The sequence below is a fragment of the Podarcis tiliguerta genome (assembly GCF_965153285.1).
Source record: "Podarcis tiliguerta genome assembly, chromosome: 6".
Taxonomy (NCBI): domain Eukaryota; kingdom Metazoa; phylum Chordata; class Lepidosauria; order Squamata; family Lacertidae; genus Podarcis; species Podarcis tiliguerta.
In genome coordinates, this window is record NC_139539.1 from 69072963 (window position 1) to 69094591 (window position 21629).

Genomic DNA, 21629 nt, shown 5'->3' on the forward strand with positions numbered 1-21629 from the left:
CTCATATTTCATGCCTTGAGATCACAGAGCTGTGCTGTATACATCTTATTAGTTAGCATATACAAATGCTGTTTGTATAAACTAACACCCACACTTAATTACAGACTCTGTTAGTTGAACTTTTGTGTTATTCCATCCCCTGCACCCGCCTGTCCACAGTATTTTATTTTCCCCTGGGAAAAATAACAGCCCAAAGATCTGATGCTTCTGCATTAACTAAAGTTCAAACCTCATTTATTTATTCATTGTTTCCTTGCATTTCCTAAGCGTTTGAGGTGGCTCCTATAATGATGCTCTGAACTACTGAACGTACATATCTCAAGAAGAAGGTCTCCTTGATTTGGCAAGCTCAAAAAGCAACATTTGACCAGATGTTTAAGGTGGGATGGAGAGTGCCATATGCTATTATTAAAGGTCTAAGGAGCTGTTTTGACTGTGAAGCCCTCTCTTCAGTAGTGGGGGGGGGGGGGCAAAATGATTATATGTGGTGAGGGCAGGGAAGCAGCCATCTCAGGCAAAAGATTTTATGTTCTACAAAAAGGCAGCCAATTGTTAATTTATTGTTGTTGCTTTTTTGCTCCCAGTTACTGAAGTAACTTGACTGGCTATGTGTGCAATACATTTTGACTTAGGGCAGGCATGGGGAACCTTTGGCCCTCCAGATATTGCTGAACTGCAACTCCCATCATCCCTGAGAATTGGCGGTGCTTGCTGAATCTGATGGGAAAGCGTGTTCTCCTTCATGGAGAGCACGTGTTGCAGTGGGGGCCGCCAGGACACTCCAAAGTTGGGGGCGGGCTAATTGTTCATTGGCCACTGATGCGATTGGGGCTTCCCTTGTTGTTGGGAAGACGTTAATATTGCCATTTGCTGATTGACAGCCAGAAATGCTAAAACTCCTTGCACGAGGCTAGGGCTTCCTCTTTTCGACCGTGCATCGGATTGCCCGTCCCCCCTCCCTAGAATTAGGGTTGTTTGCTTTGACCTTGCTATGCCTGTCATGGGGTCGTCTGCTCTTGGGGCAGGGGCCTGGTAGGAATTTTGTCCATCTGGCTGATTGGCTGGGGCCATTTGGTTTTTGCCTACTGCGTAGCAAATCGTCACAACTTGTAAGGTTGTGGTTAGGCATTGGTTTATGGTTTGGTTGGTTGAGGGGAAGTGGTTGAGTGCCTAACCTTGGTAGGTTGAGTGCCTGCCCCTCTAATGCTGCTGCTGCAAGGGATTCTGTTAAAGGAATTGGGGGCTAACTATTGCTTGTCCACTCTGTCAAGGGGGCTCGGGCCATAGCAATGAGCTCCTGGTTGCATTTGGGGTGAGGGCAGGTTCCCTGCTCCCCGTAACCCCCAAGTGTATTCCCCTATTCTGACTTTCGCATTGTGTGGAATGTCAGTCTGTCCCCCATGGTGGGGGCAGATAGTCGCAACCAATGCCTAAGCAACCACTCACAAATTTTTATTTTAATAAAGTTGTGGCCAAAATTATGCCAAAAATCTTAAACAAAAAAATCTGTGTGATGTGTGAGTTAATGGGGTGGCCCTGGGGACCTCGACACGCAATTGTAACTCACAACATGGGGAGGGCCAAAAGTTTATCACACTGACTTTGGGGAAGGGTTTTAGCTCTATTTCCTATGACTTGACAGGAGGGCATGGTATCATTTCCTGCTCTGCCTCAGGCAGCAAAATGTCTTGGGCCGAGCCTCGAAAGGGGCAAGATTAGCATCAAGGTTCAAAATATCTATACCTTGATCCTGGGATACAGTGTTATTTTTCTAGGAAAAGAGATGCCGGAACTCACAATGAACACCTTCCTCGTTCTTTGACCATAATGGCAATGGCACCCACCTGAGAGGTGCTGGATCTGAATTCTGGTGAGTTCCGGCTGAAAAAAGCCCTGCTTTTTAAAGACCTAGTTGCCCAAAATCAAACGATATTAAGAGCATTTGTCGTGGTTACTTTTTCATACATCATAATAACCAGAGAGACATATAGACGGTCTTGAAGAATATGGAGTGAAACATGGAGCAGTTATTCCCCCCCCCCTTGCCCTTGATCTCTACTCACGGAATTTTCTGGATGTCTTTGAGCTATGAATTTCCTTAGTCTGCTTTCAGCAGTTCAGAAATTTAGTTACAGGACGCAACCCAAACGCTCTTCCAAATGTCGTTTCTAAATGGTCTCTGTGAATAACTGCAAGATTAAACTTTTATGTGACAATATGAGAGACTCCTACATGGAGTTGTATAAGCTGCAGGGAAATCATGGGAAGACTAAATCCGCTAATGACCCAGATATTATACTTTAATTTATTGATAACTAAATAATCAGAGGCTCTTTACAGGCTTCTCAAAACCTAACAATTGTGTATTGTGCATTTGACTTCTGCACGCATGCCGACACAAACAAATAAAAGCAATCATAACAGCTGAAATGTAGTTAGGAGCACAATTGAGAACATCTGTATTGTAAGCAGAAATAAATTAGAAATACTGGAGTGTTTTGTAGCTGTGAAACTGAAGAATAAAAAAATAACCCACAGCACCTGGATTAAGCAGTTATAAATAATGGATAAAGGGGAAAAAATCACATTACCCCCTGTAAATTCCCTCCCCCCGCCATGAAATATATTTTATGAATGTAGAATTACAGTAATAAATGCGGCATTTGTTTCCAACTGCCCCCCCTCACCATAGAAGTTCATGACTACAATATAGTTTGAAAGTAATGACCAATAGGTATAATATTTGCTGGAGAATGGTTCTACCATAAAAGAAATCTTTGTTTCAACCTTAACTTTTTAAAAAAGAAAGCACATGTTGAAAGACCTCATTTTGCCTCAGTGCTTTTGTGAAGGCTACAATGCAAACACCACACACGTCCAGTTGCTAAGGGGGTGGTTTGGATGCCAAGCGTGGCAGAAATGGACTACTGCACTATCCTACAAAACAGTAGACTGAGATTGGGACTGGGGCCCTACTGTTAGGGAAAGGGAGGCAGCTACCTCAGGCAGCTGATTTTGGGTGTCATGAAAGTTACGTTCTTTGCATGAATGTGTGGAATAACACATGCAACCCAATCTTAAGCACTGTTATTCAGAATTTAGACTCAGTTTGTCTTTATCATGCAGTGTGGTAGCTCTTCACCCTTCCCTGTTCCATCACTAAAGTACATCAATGAAGCTCTGTTACTGTGGTTAAAATGGTGGATAGTGGGGGTTGAGGAGGTGAGTCTGTGAGGGCCTGTGAGGAAGAACGGGGCAGGGCGACCCTGTGGCAAGCTGGGCTTAAGTGGGCATGGCTCAAGAAGCAGCACAGGTAAGTATCAGGGACTGGTCAGAGGAGGAATGGTGGAGACTGCCTCCCCATCCTGACCCTTCCAGGGAGGAGGAAGAGGAAGACAATAGAGATTTACAACAGTGGTTTGAGGCAGGTCACAGCTCAGAGGCAGATGAGGGGGAAAGTTGGGAAATAACGGGAGAGGAGGAGGCAGAACTGGAGCAGCCGTTGGCTGACATGGTGTCTTTACAAAGCATTCCAGACCCACCATCTCCCAGAACCAGGCGAGCCTTAAAAGTAGGAGAGCAAAGAGCTCAAAGACAGAGGGCACATAGCAGCACCCGTAGAAGTGACGAATGAGGAAGTGGGAGAGACGGCGTGTGTGTGTGGAGACTCACTCGGGACAACACCATTATCCAAGAGGCTGGGTTCTATAGCCTCTCTCTGTTAATATTGAAATAAAAAAGGACGGTAAGAAACTTTCCCTTTCTTTATATTTCCTGAGCAACCACCTGGGAGCCTCTGACAACATGCTGACAGAAAGTGAGAGAACGAGGCCGAGGGCTCTGGTGAGGGCCCAAGATGGAGGAGAATGGGTCAGGTTGGAGAGCTGGATGCTGCTGTTGAACAGCAGCCAGCACCACGTCCCCAGGCACAGCAGCTCTTCCCTTCCTCCCCTTCTTCCCTTCTCTCAGACTAACAGATGGAGAGGGGCAGCATGGAAGTCACCAAAGGCACACCAGCCTTTCTCTTCTCTCTCCCATTCTGTGTTTGTGTCACCGTCAGGGTAGGATGCCATACCCTCCAACATTTCTCCAATGAAAATAGGGATGTATAATAATAATAATAATAATAATAATAATAATAATAATAATAATACAGTCATACCTCGGGTTGAATATGCTTCATGTTGAGCGTGTTCGAGTTGCGCTCCATGGCAACCCAGAAGTAACGGAGTGCGTTACTTTCGGGTTTCACCGCTCGAGCATGCGCAGATGCTCAAAATGATGTCACGCGCATGTGCAGAAGCGGCGAAAAGCGCCGCGCGCAGACGTGCCATCGCTAGTTACGTTTGCTTCTGGATGCGAACGGAGCTCTGGAGCGGATCCCGTTCGTATCCAGAGGTACCACTGTAGTAGTAGTCATAATAATAATAACAATAATATTTTACTATTAATACCCCACCCATCTGACTTGGTTGCCCCAACTACTCTGGGCCACTTCCAACATATATAAAGACATAATAAAACATTGCATATTAAATAAACTGCCCTATACAGATGGTTCAGGGGTCGGATAATTCCATACCCTCCAACATTTCTCCGATGAAAAAACAGTGGTACCTCGCAAGACAAATGCCTCGGAAGACGAAAAACTCGCAAGACGAAAGAGTTTTTCGTTTTCTGAGTTGCTTCACAAGACGGATTTCCCTATGGGCTTGCTTTGCAAGACGAAAAAGTCTTGCGCCTTTTTTTAAAAACCGCCAATGCATTCCTATGGGAAACCGTCAATATGCAGCGGTGCTTTGCAAGACGAAAAAATTCACAAGACGAAAAAACTCGCAGAACGAATTAATTTCGTCTTGCGAGGCACCACTGTAGGGACATCCTAAGGAAAAATGGGACATTCCTGGATCAAATCAGAAACAGGGATGGCTTCTGCAAATCCGGGACTGTCCCTGGAAAATAGGGGCACTTGGAGGGTCTGGGAAGCTGTTTGTTGCCTTCCATACCTGCTGCCTGAGCGTGTGCCCCTGTTTGCCCCCACAATCTGGGCCTGAACGCAGCTCCTTCAGCAAATGTGTTCCTGTGCTGTTGGTTTGTTGAGATTCACAGAAGCATCCTTTGACTTCACCTGACTCAGAATTCGCCAACATATATGGAACCACTACTGTGTTGAGAAAGAACAAATAAAGCAGTGCTTGTGGGAAGTTAAGGAGAAAGCGAGGCCTTAGTATCCAGCAGCCGCCCAGCAGCTTCTAAATGAAAAAGGAAAAGAACTTCCCTTCAGCTGGTAGATATAAAATGTCAGAAACACAAAAGAAATATTATGAAGTCAGGTATAAGTCTGGAGTGTTTTCCCCTCATGATTAATGATTGGTCTGGAACGGGATAGGAAAAGGTAAAACAAAGTTCCTCTTGAAGTAGTTTAAAAATGCCACAGCTGAAGTGGTGGCGGTGGGTGGAAATATTGTAACATCAATTTGAAAATAATAAAAAAATCCCCTTCCACTAAGATGTAAAGGTCAGGAAAGATTTGGGTGTTTTTAAATGCTGCCGTGGAGAAATTTTTATAAAGGTTAAGATGTCATGTAGTTTCAGAGTTATAGGCATTGGAGGGGGGCCCTTGAGTGCCAGCTGTGCCTCAGGCCACGGCGTGACTATGAGACACAATGACAGTGGACAGCAGGAGGCTGGCAGATCACGGGCGATCGCTGGGGAAAATTGTACCTTGCTTAGCGAATAATGCAAAGCTGTATGAATATTTCAGAAGCAAAAAACAATGCAATTGGGTGTGTGTGTGGGGGGGGGGGGGAACCCTCAGCTTAAAAATGTACCTTCAATAACATTGCAAGGGTCTAATTTAATGCCCCCAAAGCAAGGAAATTTCCAGAGTTCACGCTGCCTCTCTGTCCGTTACTCAATTTCCCTCTCATTTGCAGTACAAGTACATATGGTTTGCAGGGGCCTCGAGAGCTAAATTCAGCCTGCTTGAGACATTGGAGTTCAACCAGCTAGGAAACTCGATCCTGCTGCTTATGTGTCCCTTTAAGCACAAAGCGCATAAAACTCCACGTATGTTGCTGGAAAGGTGCGAAAACAGACAGGTGGCGCCATGGCGAGGATGCTTATTTCCTCCATAATTTCTTCGGACGGCTTTCTTTGTCACAATCTGTCTACTGAACTAGGTGGGTCGACCACTATTCAGACTTGGTTAATAAGACTGCTTCCCGGGTCAAAGTTCTCGTCCATCAAGCTCAGTACAGTGGTACCTCAGTTATATACACTTCAGGTTACATACTCTTCAGGTTACAGACTTCGCTAACCCAGAAATAGTGCTTCAGGTTAAGAACTTTGCTTCAGAATAAGAACAGAAATCAGGCTCCGGTGGCACGGCAGCAGGAGGAGGCCCCATTAGCTAAAGTGGTGCTTCAGGTTAAGAACGGACCTCCAGAATGAATTAAGTACTTAACCCGAGGTACCACTGTAATGTTTTTCACATCACCGGCTGCTGCCACCCATTTTTATGTGCGGAGGTCAGGACAGAACCTGGGACCTACTGTGCTATGGATTCGGTCTCATGGTAAGTTGCAATAAAAAGTGTGTGCCATCTGGTTGGCCACTGTGAAAACAGGATAGATAGACCTTTAGTCTGATCCACCAGGGCTCATCGTACGTTTTTATCTAGTATCACTAGCAGCTTCGCTCTCTGGCATGTTAGGATGTCATTATGAGTTAGTGAAATGAAGAAGGAGCTGGGAAAGTCACAGGATGGTGGGATCTACTTGTATTGGTTAGTCCTTGAGCGGAAGATCAGAAGGTGTTGAGCTCCTCATTTTGCCAGGAAGAAGAGTTTGGATTTGATATCCTGCTTTATCACTACCCGAAGGAGTCTCAAAGCGGCTAACATTCTCCTTTCCCTTCCTCCCCCACAACAAACACTCTGTGAGGTGAGGGGGGCTGAGAGACTTCAAAGAAGTGTGACTAGCCCAAGGTCACCCAGCAGCTGCATGTGGAGGAGAGGAGACGCGAACCCGGTTCCCCAGATTACGAGTCTGCCGCTCTTAAGCACTACACCACACTGGCCATGCAATCTCCATAAGGTCTAGTTTTGGCCTTACCAACAGTAAGGAAAGTTGTATTGCTTTCATGCAGGATACTTTAACCCCATATTTCTAACCAGGCTCCAACACAAACCTACACATGTGCATACAACCTGACAGTTTGAGAGACACTGTTTAATGATATTGAATCACACTCAGTAGAGGGGCAGTTATTTTAAGCTGAAACTGGCTGGAATTCTCCATAACAGCTGCAGAATATATTTTAATTAAATAATGCCAGTTGCACTTTAACTAAGCCAGCACATCTTCCTTCTGTTCTGATATTGCTTTTTAAAAAAATGTAGATAAGCATCTTAGCCTGAAAACCTATACATGTTTACGCAGAAGTAAGTTACACTATGTTTAATGGAATTACTTCCAGGTGGATATGCATAGGACCGCCACCTAAGCTATGAACTTAAAACCTGTATTAAATGCATTTATTTCAGTGTTGCTCTTCCATTCATGCCAATCTGTCCAAAGTAACCAAAAAGTAAGTAGCTTGCGAGAAGGTAGCTGTATCTTTTGGGAAAATGTGCCCTGGAAAAGCTGGAGAACGAATAGGAATGGTTGCAAATTTAGTTAAGTTCACGTTTTTAAACGAACTGCCCTGATTCACAGTTCTGGGAGTGATATGAGGACCAGATTGCAGTAATTAATATACTTCTACATCAGAAATATAGTACAATATGGGACTTGGCTCTTTTTAATATGTGTTTAATGTATAATACTCTTAATTATTGCATATAATTAGTTGGACTTTTTTTGCACAAGCAACTCAGACATAAGTGGGCACTCAATGCAAGAGGCCACCTGATGCAAGGAAGGCTCAATTGGGGGCAGAACTGCCAAAACCAGTGCATAAATCCATTAAAAACTGATTCCTCTTTCATCACTAGTTAAGATTATCTGCAAAAAGATTGTTTTATTTCTCTGAAATAAGTCAGTATCTCTGAATACGTAACACTATTATTATATGAGGCAGGATTATGAGAGCACTGAATATCTGAGAGGATAAGGGATATCTGGTTAGACTATTTTGTTTGTTTTTATTCACAATGACTTCATTCCAATGTTTAATTGACAGCCGGGAAAGAAGGATGCCTTTGTTGAAGATTCAATACCTCCCATCCTTTAATTAAGTTGCAAGAATTAACAATACAACTTTGCTGAGCAGTAGTTCAGCAACTTTTAACTAATGAGTTTCAACCAAGGGATTTTTCTTTTGCCCATTTGGAACCCACCTGTTACTCCCAACCTGTTAAGCACATCATTTGAACTCTCTTTAGTTCTTTCTGTTGCCCTGTTTTCAGCACCCACTGTGAGCCACCCCCCAAGGTTCCCCTCCTTCAATGGAGAGCCTTGGCTTAAGGATGCTTGAGGAATTTGATTTGTGTGAATTGCAACCTGAACGGATCTGATATTGAACCTCCTGGACTAAGGTGCAGATCAGAACATGGTTATCCTTTGGGTGCAACACTACTCCCAAACCTACACTAGTATTCTTGGCTAAAAAAAAAAAAAGAGTAACAAAATGCATTACAGACGGCATATTTTATCTTTAAAAATGTTGACAATTTGACTTGTGATTAAAAATGTAATAAGATATACAGTCGTACCTTGGATCCCAAACGCCTTGTGAGTCAAAAAATTTGGCTCCTAAACGCCGCAAACCCAGAAGTGAGTGTTCCGGTTTGTGAACGTTCTTTGGAACCTGAACGTCTGATGTGGCTTCTGTGGCTTCCGATTGGCTGCAGGAGCTTTCTGCAGCCAAACTTTGGTTTCTGAATGTTTTGGAAGTCAAACGGACTTCCGGAACTGATTCCGTTCAACTTCCGGGGTACCACTGTAGATTTAAATACATTTTTGGGTGAGGAGTAAAAAAACACCAAAACTCACAGATTAAAGGGAAATTGGGACAAAACAAAGACATGCACACATTGCCTTGCTCCCGTAATTGAGTGGGGTTTGTGTGCATGGCCACCGCAGAATTTTGAGGAGGCCCGGCCCTTTCATTGAAATTTTTTTGGGTAGGCCCATCCCCAGACCTCTTAGTTGGCATGCCTGGACACACATAAAACTGATGTGACTGGAAATAGATGGATCCAACTGTCCCCAGCCTTGACCAACCATTTGAGAATTACTGGATTACAGAAATGCCTCAAGTGAAGATAGAATAGAAGATGATTTCACTTCTTTGCTACTGAAGTCAAGGAAATCAGATTTTGGGAATGAAACAAAAGGCTGACCAAAAGACAGTGGGAAAAAACATTGTCACGACCCTTTGTCTGTTTCAGATATACGTAGTTAACTGCATATGATTTCAGTTGTATCAAAACACTATGAACATACAGTGAATCCTTCGGATATGAACTTAATTCATTCTGGGGGTCTGTTTGCACCCCGAAAATTACGTAAATATGTGCAGCACAATTGAGTGCTTCTGCGCATGCGCAAGGCATGCAGAGCACTTCTGCGCATGTGTGCGTGGCAAAACCCAGAAGTATACACTTCCAGGTTTGCCGCAGCCATAACCCGAAGATTACGTATTCAGAGGGATACGTAAACAGAGGTACGACTGTAATATCATATACTTTTATTAGCTGCTGATCATTCAGCTTAATCCATCAAGTAAAAATATTCTTAGGTGGTAATTTTCTGTTTTGAAGTGAAAAGATGCATGAGCTATTTTATATAACACATTACAACTGCCTCCCCAAACAAAACAGTTTTGAAAGTCTTTCCATATGGGATAAAGAATTTTAATACACATAACATTTCCTGCATTTTCATCTCAGAGGAAGAAATGCATATTTGACAAAAAGAAAAAGAAAAAACTCTTAATAATTTTCCCAGCCAGCATGCAATGCTTACAGTCTGTCTCCATGATATCATATTTGTAGTGTGAGGTATAGTACAGTCTGTCATCAGAGTTGCTCTCAGTACTTCCTTGATGCCAGACTAATCAAGATAAATACATCATGTAGTAATAGAGGTGTAATTGCTTCAAAAGCCGCGTTTGTTTTAAATGCTTCATGCTTCTTGTTAACACCCGCTCAGCCAATGTCCAGAGTTTTATTTTACAGTTTACTTTTAAGTCTTCCCACGTGTTCCTTTGTTTTTGGTGACTGACAAGGATGTATTGAAGGCTTGATTTGTTGCCTACATACATAGAGAATGCTAAATAAAGCTTTTCTCCGCATCTCCCAGTTCTGATGCAAAAACAAAGCAAGATCAAATTTCCTGAAGTAGTGGAAGCCCAATGGAAACTAGCTATTGACTCAGAAAGGATCTCCCAGCACCTTTTGATAAGTTACTGTAAAAAAAGTAAAAAAAGGTAAATGACCGTTGGGTGGTTAAGTCCACTCAAAGGCGATTATGGGGTTGTGGCGCTCATCTCGCTTTCAGCCGGGCAAGCCGGCGTTTGTCCAACAACAGCTTTCCGGGTCATGTGGCCAGCATGACTAAACCGCTTCTGGTGCAACGGAACACCGTGATGGAAACTAGAGCGCACGAAAACTCCGTTTACCTTCCTGCCACAGCGGTACCTATTTATCTACTTGCACTGGCGTGCTTTCAAACTGCTAGGTTGGCAGGAGCTGGGACAGAGCAAAGCAACTCACCCTGTCACGTGGATTCAAACCACCGACCTTCTGATCAGCAATCCCAAGAGGCTCAGTGATTTAGACCACAGCGTCACCCACTCCACATAAGTTACTGTACATCTGTGCTAGATACGGCAAATTCTGCAGAGACACTTCAAATACATGCCTTCACTCGTTCATTTTCTTGTGTGCCGATTTGTTGCCCTGCAAAATATTTCTGATGAGATTACCGATAATGGTTGTAGAAAAGGCAAAGGTAAAGGGACCCCTGACCATTAGATCCAGTCGTGGCCAACTCTGGGGTTGCGGCGCTCACTCGCTTTATTGGCCGAGGGAGCCGGCGTACAGCTTCCGGGTCATGTGGCCAGTGTGACTAAGCCGCTTCTGGCAAACCAGAGCAGTGCACGGAAATGCCATTTACCTTCCCGCCAGAGCGGTACCTATTTATCTTCTTGCACTTTGACGTGCTTTTGAACTGCTAGGTTGGCAGGAGCAGGGACCGAGCAACGGGAGCTCTCCCCGTCGTGGGGATTCGAACTGCCAACCTTCTGATCAGCAAGCCCTAGGCTCTGTGGTTTAACCCATGGCACCACCTGCGTCCCCCAATAGTTGTAGTAGTTGTGGTTAATTAAAAGAAAATACCAGTTCACCAGCAGCTTGTTTAATATGGGGCAAAACCCGTGAGGCTATCTTTGGCCACAGTTTGGTAGACAGGAGTTTAAAAAACATAGCAATGTGTTAAATCATGGGTAAGCAAACTAAGGCCCAGGGGCCGGATCCGGCCCAAATGCCTTCTAAATCCGGCCCGTGGACGGTCCGGGAATCAGTGTGTTTTTACATGAGTAGAATGCGTCCTTTTATTTAAAATGCATCTTTATTTAAAATGCATAATCACTACAGTGGTATCTCGGGTTACAGACGCTTCAGGTTACAGACTCTGCTAACCCAGAAATAGTACCTCGGGTTAAGAACTTTGCTTCAGGATGAGAACAGAAAGTGCACGGTGGCGGCGCAGTGGCAGCGGGAGGCCCCATTGGCTAAAGTGGTACCTCAGGTTAAGAACAATTTCAAGTTAACAACGGACCTCCGGAACAAATTAAGTACTTAACCCAAGGTATCACTGTAGTTATGTACTTAGCATGATGTAAGCTGTATGTAAAAGAGTATAAAAGGCTGTGTGAAACCTGCTATCAGTAAAATAGCCATCACTTACGGACCTCCGGAACAAATTAAGTTCTTAACCCAAGGTACCACTGTAATTGCATCATTAACAGAATGTGTATTTAGTGTCCAAGCACCTTTGGCTGGACAAAACTCCAATCCAGATCCAAACACAGAATGCTTCTTACTGGTCTATTGAGCCACGTTCCTTAGATATTTGAGATATTGAGAAATTAGCCCCAAACCAATACAGGTAAGAAGCTCACAGATAAATGTTTTGAAAGATTCAAGGCTTCTGTGCGTTGCCCGAGTCATCGTCTGCAGGTACTCCCAGCTCTTAGTAAATAAGATTCATGCTCTTATTTTTTACACAGCAAGATGTAACAGTGACAGAACCAATAAACTGCAGAATCAGGCGAAGAGGCACTTGTTGCTTGTTTAGACATATGACCTGACAAAAAATAAGGCGCAAACAAACACAATTCGCAGCAGAAAACCCCAAGGAGGACAAAAAAGAATCGTGCCCAAATAAAAATGTGACACACTTCTATTGGATATATATTCAGCTTCTGTTGTTTTGGTTGGAAAACAGCTGCAGGTGTCCTCCAATTATCTCACCATTTTCGCAAATATCAACTGTCATATTTAATTTGTTCCGTTCATTGTGCAGCTTCCTCACGCTGCACAATTCTTTCACTATGCATTTACAGCCAGAGTTCCTACCACTCAACCTAACTTTCAGGCTAGTCAATTAATGCATTATTTACAAGTTCAACGCTATTAAAAACAGATTCTTAATTTACTAATGATTTAGGAGCCCCTAGGCAATTTTCCAATTGGTATTTTATAGAGAAGTGGGGGGAAGGACACCCCCCCAAAAAAACAACAACTGGAAAAGGGGAAAGAAATATGCCAGTGATACTTTGGCCTAATTGTTTCATGACGGTTTCTTCTGTGATTTTCTGCTGCCTTTAATTATCCCTCCCTCCCTTCCTTCCATTTTGTAGTTCATAGTTAATGCAGATGCTCATCAAGCACTGAAAAATGGAAAGTCCTAATTGAATATATATATTTTTAAAGCAAAGTCAGACACTCTAGAATGACTCAGTGTAACACTAAACCATGGTATGGTGTTAGGAAGATGAGCCACTGTGAATCTCAGGTTCACACATTCCTCCTTCCTCCGTTGGAAGAATTTGGAAGCTGCCACAGATGTTAGATTAACCACAAATTATTGTTATGCCTAAATCCTAAAACTGTGGTAAATCTTAACTATGGTTGCGTGTTTAGACCTTTTAACCTCCCCCTTAAATAAATTCAGACAAGACTCAAATTTTGGTTTGGTTTTTGGCAGAATTTAAGCCACAACTTAGGTCAGCCTAGGGTGAACACCTGGAACAGCGGAAAGCCGGGGTCAGACTAGTCCATCACCCAGATGTCCCCCTGGACTCAGGCACGGGCACAACCCCTTCTCAGGGTTGACCAAACACTTGAGTCCCTGGATTTCTTTAATGGAATACCCTTCACATAGGGATGGCGAGAGCCTTCTGCCATCCCTATCACCTGAACCAGAGCCTAGCCGCAACCTAACAAGTTGTGATGATTTGCTACGTGGCAGGTAAAACCCAAATGACAACAGCCAATCAGTCAAGTGGGGAAAATTCCTGCCGTGCCCCTGTCCCAACAACAGATGACACACAATGGCATAGCAAGGTCAAGTGCAAGCCCTAAATATAGGGAGAGGTGGGCGGGTGCTCTGATGCACTGGCTCAAAGAGGAAACTCAGGGTCACGTGCATGGGCATATATAGGTCCCTTGATCCATTTGGCTAGTGTCCCATTGGCCTGATTAAACCCAGCATCAAGGGACCTTCCAATAGGGTGTTGTGGCTATCCAATCGTACCCACCCACAACACAGGGTTTGGTTGCCAGGTTGCACCGCAACACATGCCCTCTTTGAGGGAGGACACAATTTGGTGTAAAGAAACCAGCTTCGTGAACAATTGTTTAAAACTGGTTTGTCTTTACTAATGATAGTAAAGTCTGCGTAACCAGAGTTTACTTAGATTTGGATGTCATAGCAATTTAGCCTAAGAGGAAAGCAAAAGCTTCCAAATTTATGGCAGCACTGAAGGAGGAGTGGGGAGGGGTCACTGGGGGTTCATCCTCATACAGTGGTACCTTGGTTCTTGAATGTAATCCATTCCAGGAGTCTGCTTGACTCCCGAAACTGTTCAAAAACCAAGGTGTGGCTTCCGATTGGCTGCAGAAGCTTCCTGCAATCAATCGGAAGCCACGTCGGACTTTTGGCTTCCGAAAAACGTTTGCAAACAGGAGCACTTACTTCTGGATTTGCGGCGTTCAGGAGCCGATTTGTTCGACAACTAAGCTATTTGAGAAGCAAGGTACCACTGTAATGCTAAACATGATTTATGTGTGAACACAGCCAATAAGCAGTAATACAAAACAGTCCGATTTACATTGTTGTTATTCAGATGTATAGAATTATCTGGGGCTTGACAACATTTGGTGTGTCCTGGTTTTTACTTTTTGAAAGATGGCAACCCTGGAATTATTTAACCATTTTACAGTACAGAGCCAGCAGTGCAACAGATTAAAAAGGTTAGAAGTTAAGGAAAATTAAATATCATTAGCATTTTTGTGCTTTTGTGCAGAGCAGAAACAGCATTTCAAATACATATCTAAATTTCTGAAGGTTCATTCCCAGAGTTTCCCGCTTCTTATTCTGTGCTTGACTTCCCCCTGTTCTTCATTTGCTCAGACACTTCATTAAAGCCTGACCCTAGTACTTCTGCAGATCCCGAGCTCCCAAATTACAGCCACCTACAACAGAGAGTGGCCGGCATTAAAATGCTGACATTAAGTGTCTGAAGATAATTCATGTTAGTGACACTTATTTACAGGGCATACCTGCAATTTCACAGTAACGCAAATTAGTTTCAAACAGTAAATGTCAACATTTTAATGGTGACCATCACAGCTTCGAGATAATCGTGTCAGTGTGGGGCATGTTGATTTGAGATAAAGTGAAACTAACATGGATACATTTCACTCCTGAGGCGTAAGGAAAAGTTCCAAGGAGAATACTTTAAAGAAACTGAGGGACGGTGCTCATGAGCTTAAACTCCTGATGCCTTGTAATAGCTTTGACTATAAGTTATGCCTGCGTTATATAGATGGAAATCAGAAGGATACAAGAGGGAAACGTGCCATAGCTGTACCACAGATAAAGAATACCTCTGAGGTAAAGGTAAAGGTACCCCTGCCTGTACGGGCCAGTCTTGCCAGACTCTAGGGTTGTGCGCTCATCTCACTCTATAGGCTGGGAGCCAGCGCTGTCCGCAGACACTTCCGGGTCACGTGGCCAGCGTGACAAGCTGCATCTGGCGAGCCAGCGCAGTGCATGGAACCGCCGTTTACCTTCCCGCTGGTAAGTGGTCCCTATTTATCTACTTGCACCCGAGGGTGCTTTCGAACTGCTAGGTTGGCAGGCGCTGGGACCGAACGACGGGAGCGCACCCCGCCGCGGGGATTCGAACCACCGACCTTTCGATTGGCAAGTCCTAGGTGTTGAGGCTTTAACCCACAGCGCCACCTGCGTCCCATATAAAGAATACCTCTAGGTTTCGCTTAATATAAGTTGTATCCAGTTCCATGAACTGCCATGCACCAAGGTGGAAAACACTTCTCTACTCTGTAATAAATTACACTTGTTTCACGTAGGATGGTTTTCTTAAATGGCATCTGTGTCTCTGTAACTTGAATGTGCTGCTTCCAATGTACAGGGCTGGCTCAAGACTTTTTGCTGCCTGAGGCAAAGGAAAAGAAGATATCCTGCCCCAAGACACATACGAGAAGCCAACAGGACTGGTAGTTGAATCTTTCTCCAGTACTGGTGAAAGGACAGTATCCTCTACTGTGCTTGAGGGCAGCAGGCTAGCATAGGGGGCACATGGCCACTCCCTGCACATCAATATCTGCCGCCTGAAGCAGCTGCATCACTCTGCCTCATCGCAGGGCCGCCCCTGCCTCTGTGCATGTATCTGTTTTCATTTATACATACACCAGAGCATTGGTTGGTACATGTACATTTGACAAGGTATGTGCAATTGATGGGAATTTGTTGCTGAATAAAGTCACACATCTGGCGGCTGACAGAATCAGGTATATTCCATTGCATGAAAATGCCATTTCAGAATGACCTGGCCTGTTTTTTCCACAATCTGTTTTGATAGCCAAAACTAATAATACACTAAATCATCTGTTAGACTTTCATAGTGACCTAAAGTAAAAACAAAACCAAAAAAACAAAACCAAGCAAGTTCTGGATTTCACAGAGCCAAAGAAACTAGGACAAAACGCAACACACAGAAATACAAATGTGTTTGTAACTTGACTAGGCAGAACCACAAGGTTAGTTTTTTATAAGGAAAAGCTGTAAGACAAAGGGAAATCTTGAACAAGGGAAATCTAGTTTAATAAGAATCATTTTCACTGCTGCTAATTAAACTGGGTTTTGCATTTCCTGTGTGTGAAAACTGGACAAAAAGGCTGTATTTGGTTTAACAATTCCTCCCATTCTCCACATCCTATTTAAACATCCATACACAAGATTTTACAGACTAAAAGGCATTCTTGGTGTCACTACTGAAATAGCCCCTAGAGAGAAGCAGCCTTATCACTGAAATGCTGAAGTCCTGTTTAATTTTGGTGCTTTGGCAATATCAGTTTTTCCGTCTCTGAGGATTTCAGTCCCATTGGAAGCATATTGCCCCTCTAATGGAAGATAAAGGGTTCAATTTTCATACTCAGCTGCCTTGACTTGGCGAAACCACCCGGTGATTACGTCTTCTGAATGCACTCCCCACGTGATGACAGCCGATATCTACCAAATCATGGAGCCTATTAATTCTCTAGGCTTTCCACCTGGCACAGTAAATGTCAGCCATCTCCAAAAGGATATGCATTCATAAGGCATACTCACCACATGAAAATGACATGAGAAAATGGCTTGTTAATGATGTCGTCACATCTAAAGTGGGAATCAGGCCCAAATAGAGGGATAAAACTCTTCAGTTAATATTCAACTAAATCATACTCGGCGCAGGCCATTAAAATCCACGGATGCAATAAACTTAACAAGTCCATTAATTTCAACGGGTGTATTCCAGGTATGACTTAGCTGGATATCATCCACAAATAGGAAGGCTAACAATATTAATGATTAGGCAGGGGCAAGACATTTTGCTGCCTGAGAGAGGGCAGCAAATAGTATTCCTCCCATCTCGCTAAGTCAAGGTGCACATGAAAGTAATTTTGGCACCATAGGTAAAGGTAAAGGGACCCCTGACCATTAGGTCCAGTCGTGGCTGACCCTGGAGTTGCGGTGCTCATCTCGCTTTATTGGCCGAGGGAGCCGGGATACAGCTTCCGGGTCATGTGGCCAGCATGACTAAGCTGCTTCTGGTGAACCAGAGCAGCACACGGAAACACCGTTTACCTTCCTGCCGGAGCGGGACCTATTTACCTACTTGCACTTTGACGTGCTTTTGAACTGCTAGGTTGGCAGGAGCAGGGACCAAGCAACAGGAGCTCACCTCGTCGCGGGGATTCGAACCACTGGCCTTCTGATTGGCAAGTCCTAGGCTCTGTGGTTTTACCCACAAAGAAGAACCTCACAAGTGTTTCTTCCTTGTCCCTAGTGGTAATACTGTTGCTTAAATGAATGAATGAATGAATGAATGAATGAATGTAAATGGCATTTCCATGAGCTCTGGCACTCGTCACAGTGTCCCGTTGCACCAGAAGCGGTTTAGTCATGCTGACCACATGACCCGGAAAGCTGTCTGTGGACAAACGCCGGCTCCCTCGGCCTGAAAAGTGAGATGAGCACCGCAACCCATAGTCGCCTTTGACCAGACTTAACCGTCCAGGGGTCCTTTACCTTCTACCTTTACCATAATAATAAATAAATAATTTTTGCTATCCTTTCATGATATCCTGCATTTGCTGTCAGAGGCAGCTGCCACACTCTGCCTAATGGAAAAACTGGCCTTGTAATTAGGCTTACAAGCAGCAGTACTCACTGTGCTTTAGAAATATAGGCCCCTGTTCTGTTCAAGCTGGAGAGCATATAACGGAAAAGTTTAGACACTGCAAACTAATTTCGCGTCAATTCAACTTTGCAATTTCCGCTCTTGTCATATCAGTGTTTTGCATGCCATGGAATGGTGCTTCACTGTGCAACTGAATTAGTTTCACAGTGACTCAAAGGCATTAAAGGATGACTTTGAAATTCTAAGTCCTGACTGGGAGGGATTTTTAATTCCTTCCTTATAATGAAACCATTAACAACAATAACCAAAACTCCTTAACAGTTACACAACCCTGAAATATTATTCTCTCGACTTTGCTGGGTGGACCCAATTTGAGATCTCGGGTGGGGAGTTGAGTGCTTGGTTTGCATAACAAGCAAACAAACATGAGACAAGCACAGGCGTGCAACCTTAATGGTGCTTTGAAACATGAGGGTGAAGAGACCTGTGATTTAATCTAATGGCTGCATCTCTGCAGGGACATTCTAAATGCCACCGAGTCTGAAAAAGCGCAAGAGCCAGCTCTGCTAGTTTGCGTGAGGGAAGCGGCGGGAGGAAATTCAGACTCTTGTTTTCACTCACTTGGTCAGAAGTATCTCTGTGAGCGCTCCAAAGCAGACAGATGCGATGTGGAAAACAAGACTGGGAGGAGGATCCTTAAAGGCAATCATCATTTGATAGACCAGAAGTGGAATACTGATCATCGCAGCCAGGATTGTGCAGAAGACAAGCCACTTGTGCCATCGCAACAGCATGGCTCTCCAAGGCGATTTTTTCTCGAGCTGGTACTGCAGAGTGGGAGGTGGGCAGGGGAAACACATGGAAAAAGACAAGAGAGGGGGAGAAAATGAGTAAAGGCAGCGAAATGATGAACATTAACTGCTAATAGTTTAGAACGGGGGGGGGGGGGACCTAAGGAATGATTCACGTTGGACCATAAATATACGAAGAGCTGCTGAAAACTTGTTTGGTTTTCACAAAGGGGCTTAAACCAATATCCCCTTATTTGTTAGTCTCGAGCGAGGCGTTTATGGCAGGAGGACGCATTAAACCTTAACCTATGCCAGCATGCGAGATATTTGGGAGTTTTTAAGGATTAAGACAAGAGGCAATGCATACCATTTATGCAGAATGGCCTTGAACTACCTGCAACAGATTGAGATACAGTTATTGCATATTAGCGCTCTGAATCTTCATTCTGTCAGAAGCTAACGGGGAAGGCGCGTCATCCGAGATAAAGACTTAGAGGGCCCAATTCAGAGGCTGCTCTCAGGCCTTCATAAACCTGTCTTCGCCTTGAATAATTTCCATTTTATATCTGTATAAAATGGCTCGAATCTACACCCAGATTTCTGCTGAAATAAATTGGCATTATTTCACCACTGTAAATTCACAGAATGTTGCAAGACATACTACTACGAGGAGGCAATCATCATTCTTCAGGGCGCAGGAAGTGCTAAACTGGCCCAACAGTCTGGAAGGGAACCAGGAAGCAGCTCATAGGCAGCTGCCCTAGAGTAGGAGCAAAACAGGAACTCACAATGGGCTCTACTCTTTTGCTGTCAGCAGTGCTGAACAATTGATAACCAAAAGGCATAAGCCCCATATGGAAAACAATTGCCTCCTAAATGGCAAGCTGGCTGCTAAATAGCTGCTTATATTGGGGTGGGAACCTTCTTTTTTGAGCACTTCTTTCCTCTTGGGATAGGTGGAGCTGGGCTGGATCTAGTCACATCAAAGAAGCATTTCAGTTAAGCGTATTGTAAACTCATACAGGGAAAACCGGTTGGGAAAGATGAGACTCCACAGCGCCATCTGGTGTCACAGTGTTATACCGCATACACAGCACATGCAAAACGCTTTTTCTTTACCAATCTAGATGAGTCCCTGGAGTCAGTAGTGGATATTGCCAATGTACAGAGGGGCATCTCTCTGTCTTTGTCCCTGTTCCTCCTCCTCGCCAACCTGCATGGGATTACAGCATGTCCCACAAGTTGCCAACCCCTAGCCGGAAGTGGGTGGAGCCTTACTTCCTCTTGGAAAGTGGCACCTAAGTGGAGGAACCTAAGCCAAGTCAGGGACATAACCGTGAAGTACTGCATAAGGTTGGAGGAAGCATCATGCTAGAGATAATCAGGTGTGCTCTGTAGGATGGCACACAGCACTTCTTTTGAAGCTCCAACTTCTGCCTGGAGACCTTAATAAGCACATTTGTGCTTCGGTGTTTACCTTGCCATTTGAAGATATCCTGGTACAGCAGGCAGTTCCTCCAAGGAACCTTCCACTGCGAAGTCCCAGGTAGCCCTGTATCCACTTACAGCTTCACAGGTCCCTCCTAATGTAGAATTAGAAAGCTCCAACAATAAATTAGGGCTCTTTGCAGATGACCTAATGGTCACAACACCAGGCCCCAAAGCACAGCAACCTCCCTAATCAGAGAACTCAACACATTTGCAATGGTGTTGGGCCTACAGGTAAATTTTGCAAAGTCAGAAGCTAGTGCTAATATGACCAGGAATCCCACCAAAATGCTGGAGAGGGTGCACCTCCACAGGCACATACCTCCACGTGTGGTGGGAGTGCCCCAAAATCCAACTATTCTGGACACCAGCCATATGATAAATGTGTAAAAAACTAAGCAAGTATTAGAAATCACCCCAGAATTGGCCCTACTAAACATCTTCCAAGACAATAATGCCCATCTGCACCACAAAGAACTCATAACCCACCTACTTTCAGCAGCCAGAAACATCATAACCAGACACTGGAGAGACCTGTCAGGAGTAAGCAATGGTACCAAATAGTATGGGAAATAGCCTTACTAGAAAAAATAACCAATAAACTGAAACTGACATGGGGACAAATAGAAAAAGACGCCTTCACCCCGGTATGGCTCCCCTTTATCACATACAAAACCCAACAAGATAATGACAAAAATCCACCAACAGCATACAAATCAATATGGCTAACCTGATCCAAAACACCCACCCACCCCACTCACACATGACAACAAAGATCACCACAGCCAATCACAAACAAAACAACCACACCCTAGGCCAACCCCAACTCCTCTCACCACCAAAGGAACACAAGTGAATAGCAGAGAACCTGCACAAGCGACGCTGACAGAAAACCCCACATATATTAAGTAAAATAGAAATATCGCCACCCGACCCCACCCCCACTCACCTTTTCCCCCTCCACCTCTTTCCACCTTTTCTTCCTAATGTCTCAACAAATGAAACTGATCTGTAAAAAATGTTACTTGAAAAAAAGAGAGACACTGCACATACTTTTGTAAACCAAGAAAATCTTAAATAAAAATACATTATTTTTTTTAAAAAAAGAAAGCTCCAACAATTTGGAATTTTCTCCTAATGTTGCTTAAATTTCTACTCATCACCTTGCTAGTCGTGAAACATAGTTCTGGACAATAAAAGCCAGCCAAGTGCCATTAAAATGTGTACAGTCACTCATTCTTTGGCAAATCTTCAGAGGAAGGGAGCATCAAAGTTATTGAGCCAGCTTTCACTGACATGTTTTCCAATGGGCTGATATGTTCAAGAAGTACCACCTTGGTGTGAAAGACTGATGTGATCAAATGGTACCTTATTGTGCATGGAGTCTGAGGGAGGAAAAGTACCAGAAGA

General features: G+C 44.0%; 1 protein-coding gene across 5 annotated transcripts in view; it reads right to left on the reverse strand.

The window, feature by feature from the left end:
• LOC310679589 (uncharacterized protein) overlaps positions 1-21629 on the reverse strand; it is a 260057-nt gene that overhangs the window by 46034 nt on the left and 192394 nt on the right. For 4 of the 5 annotated variants that reach the window (XR_014512329.1, XM_083445117.1, XM_083445118.1 and 1 more), the window contains one exon: positions 18562-18767. Coding sequence is in view for 4 of the 5 variants with exons in the window: in XM_083445117.1 (XP_083301243.1) it covers positions 18562-18767 (206 nt within the window). In the remaining variant the exon portion in view is untranslated. Of the gene's footprint in view, positions 1-10868; positions 10907-18561; positions 18768-21629 lie in introns of those variants that run through there. The other variant, XM_083445119.1, reaches the window with a different exon arrangement.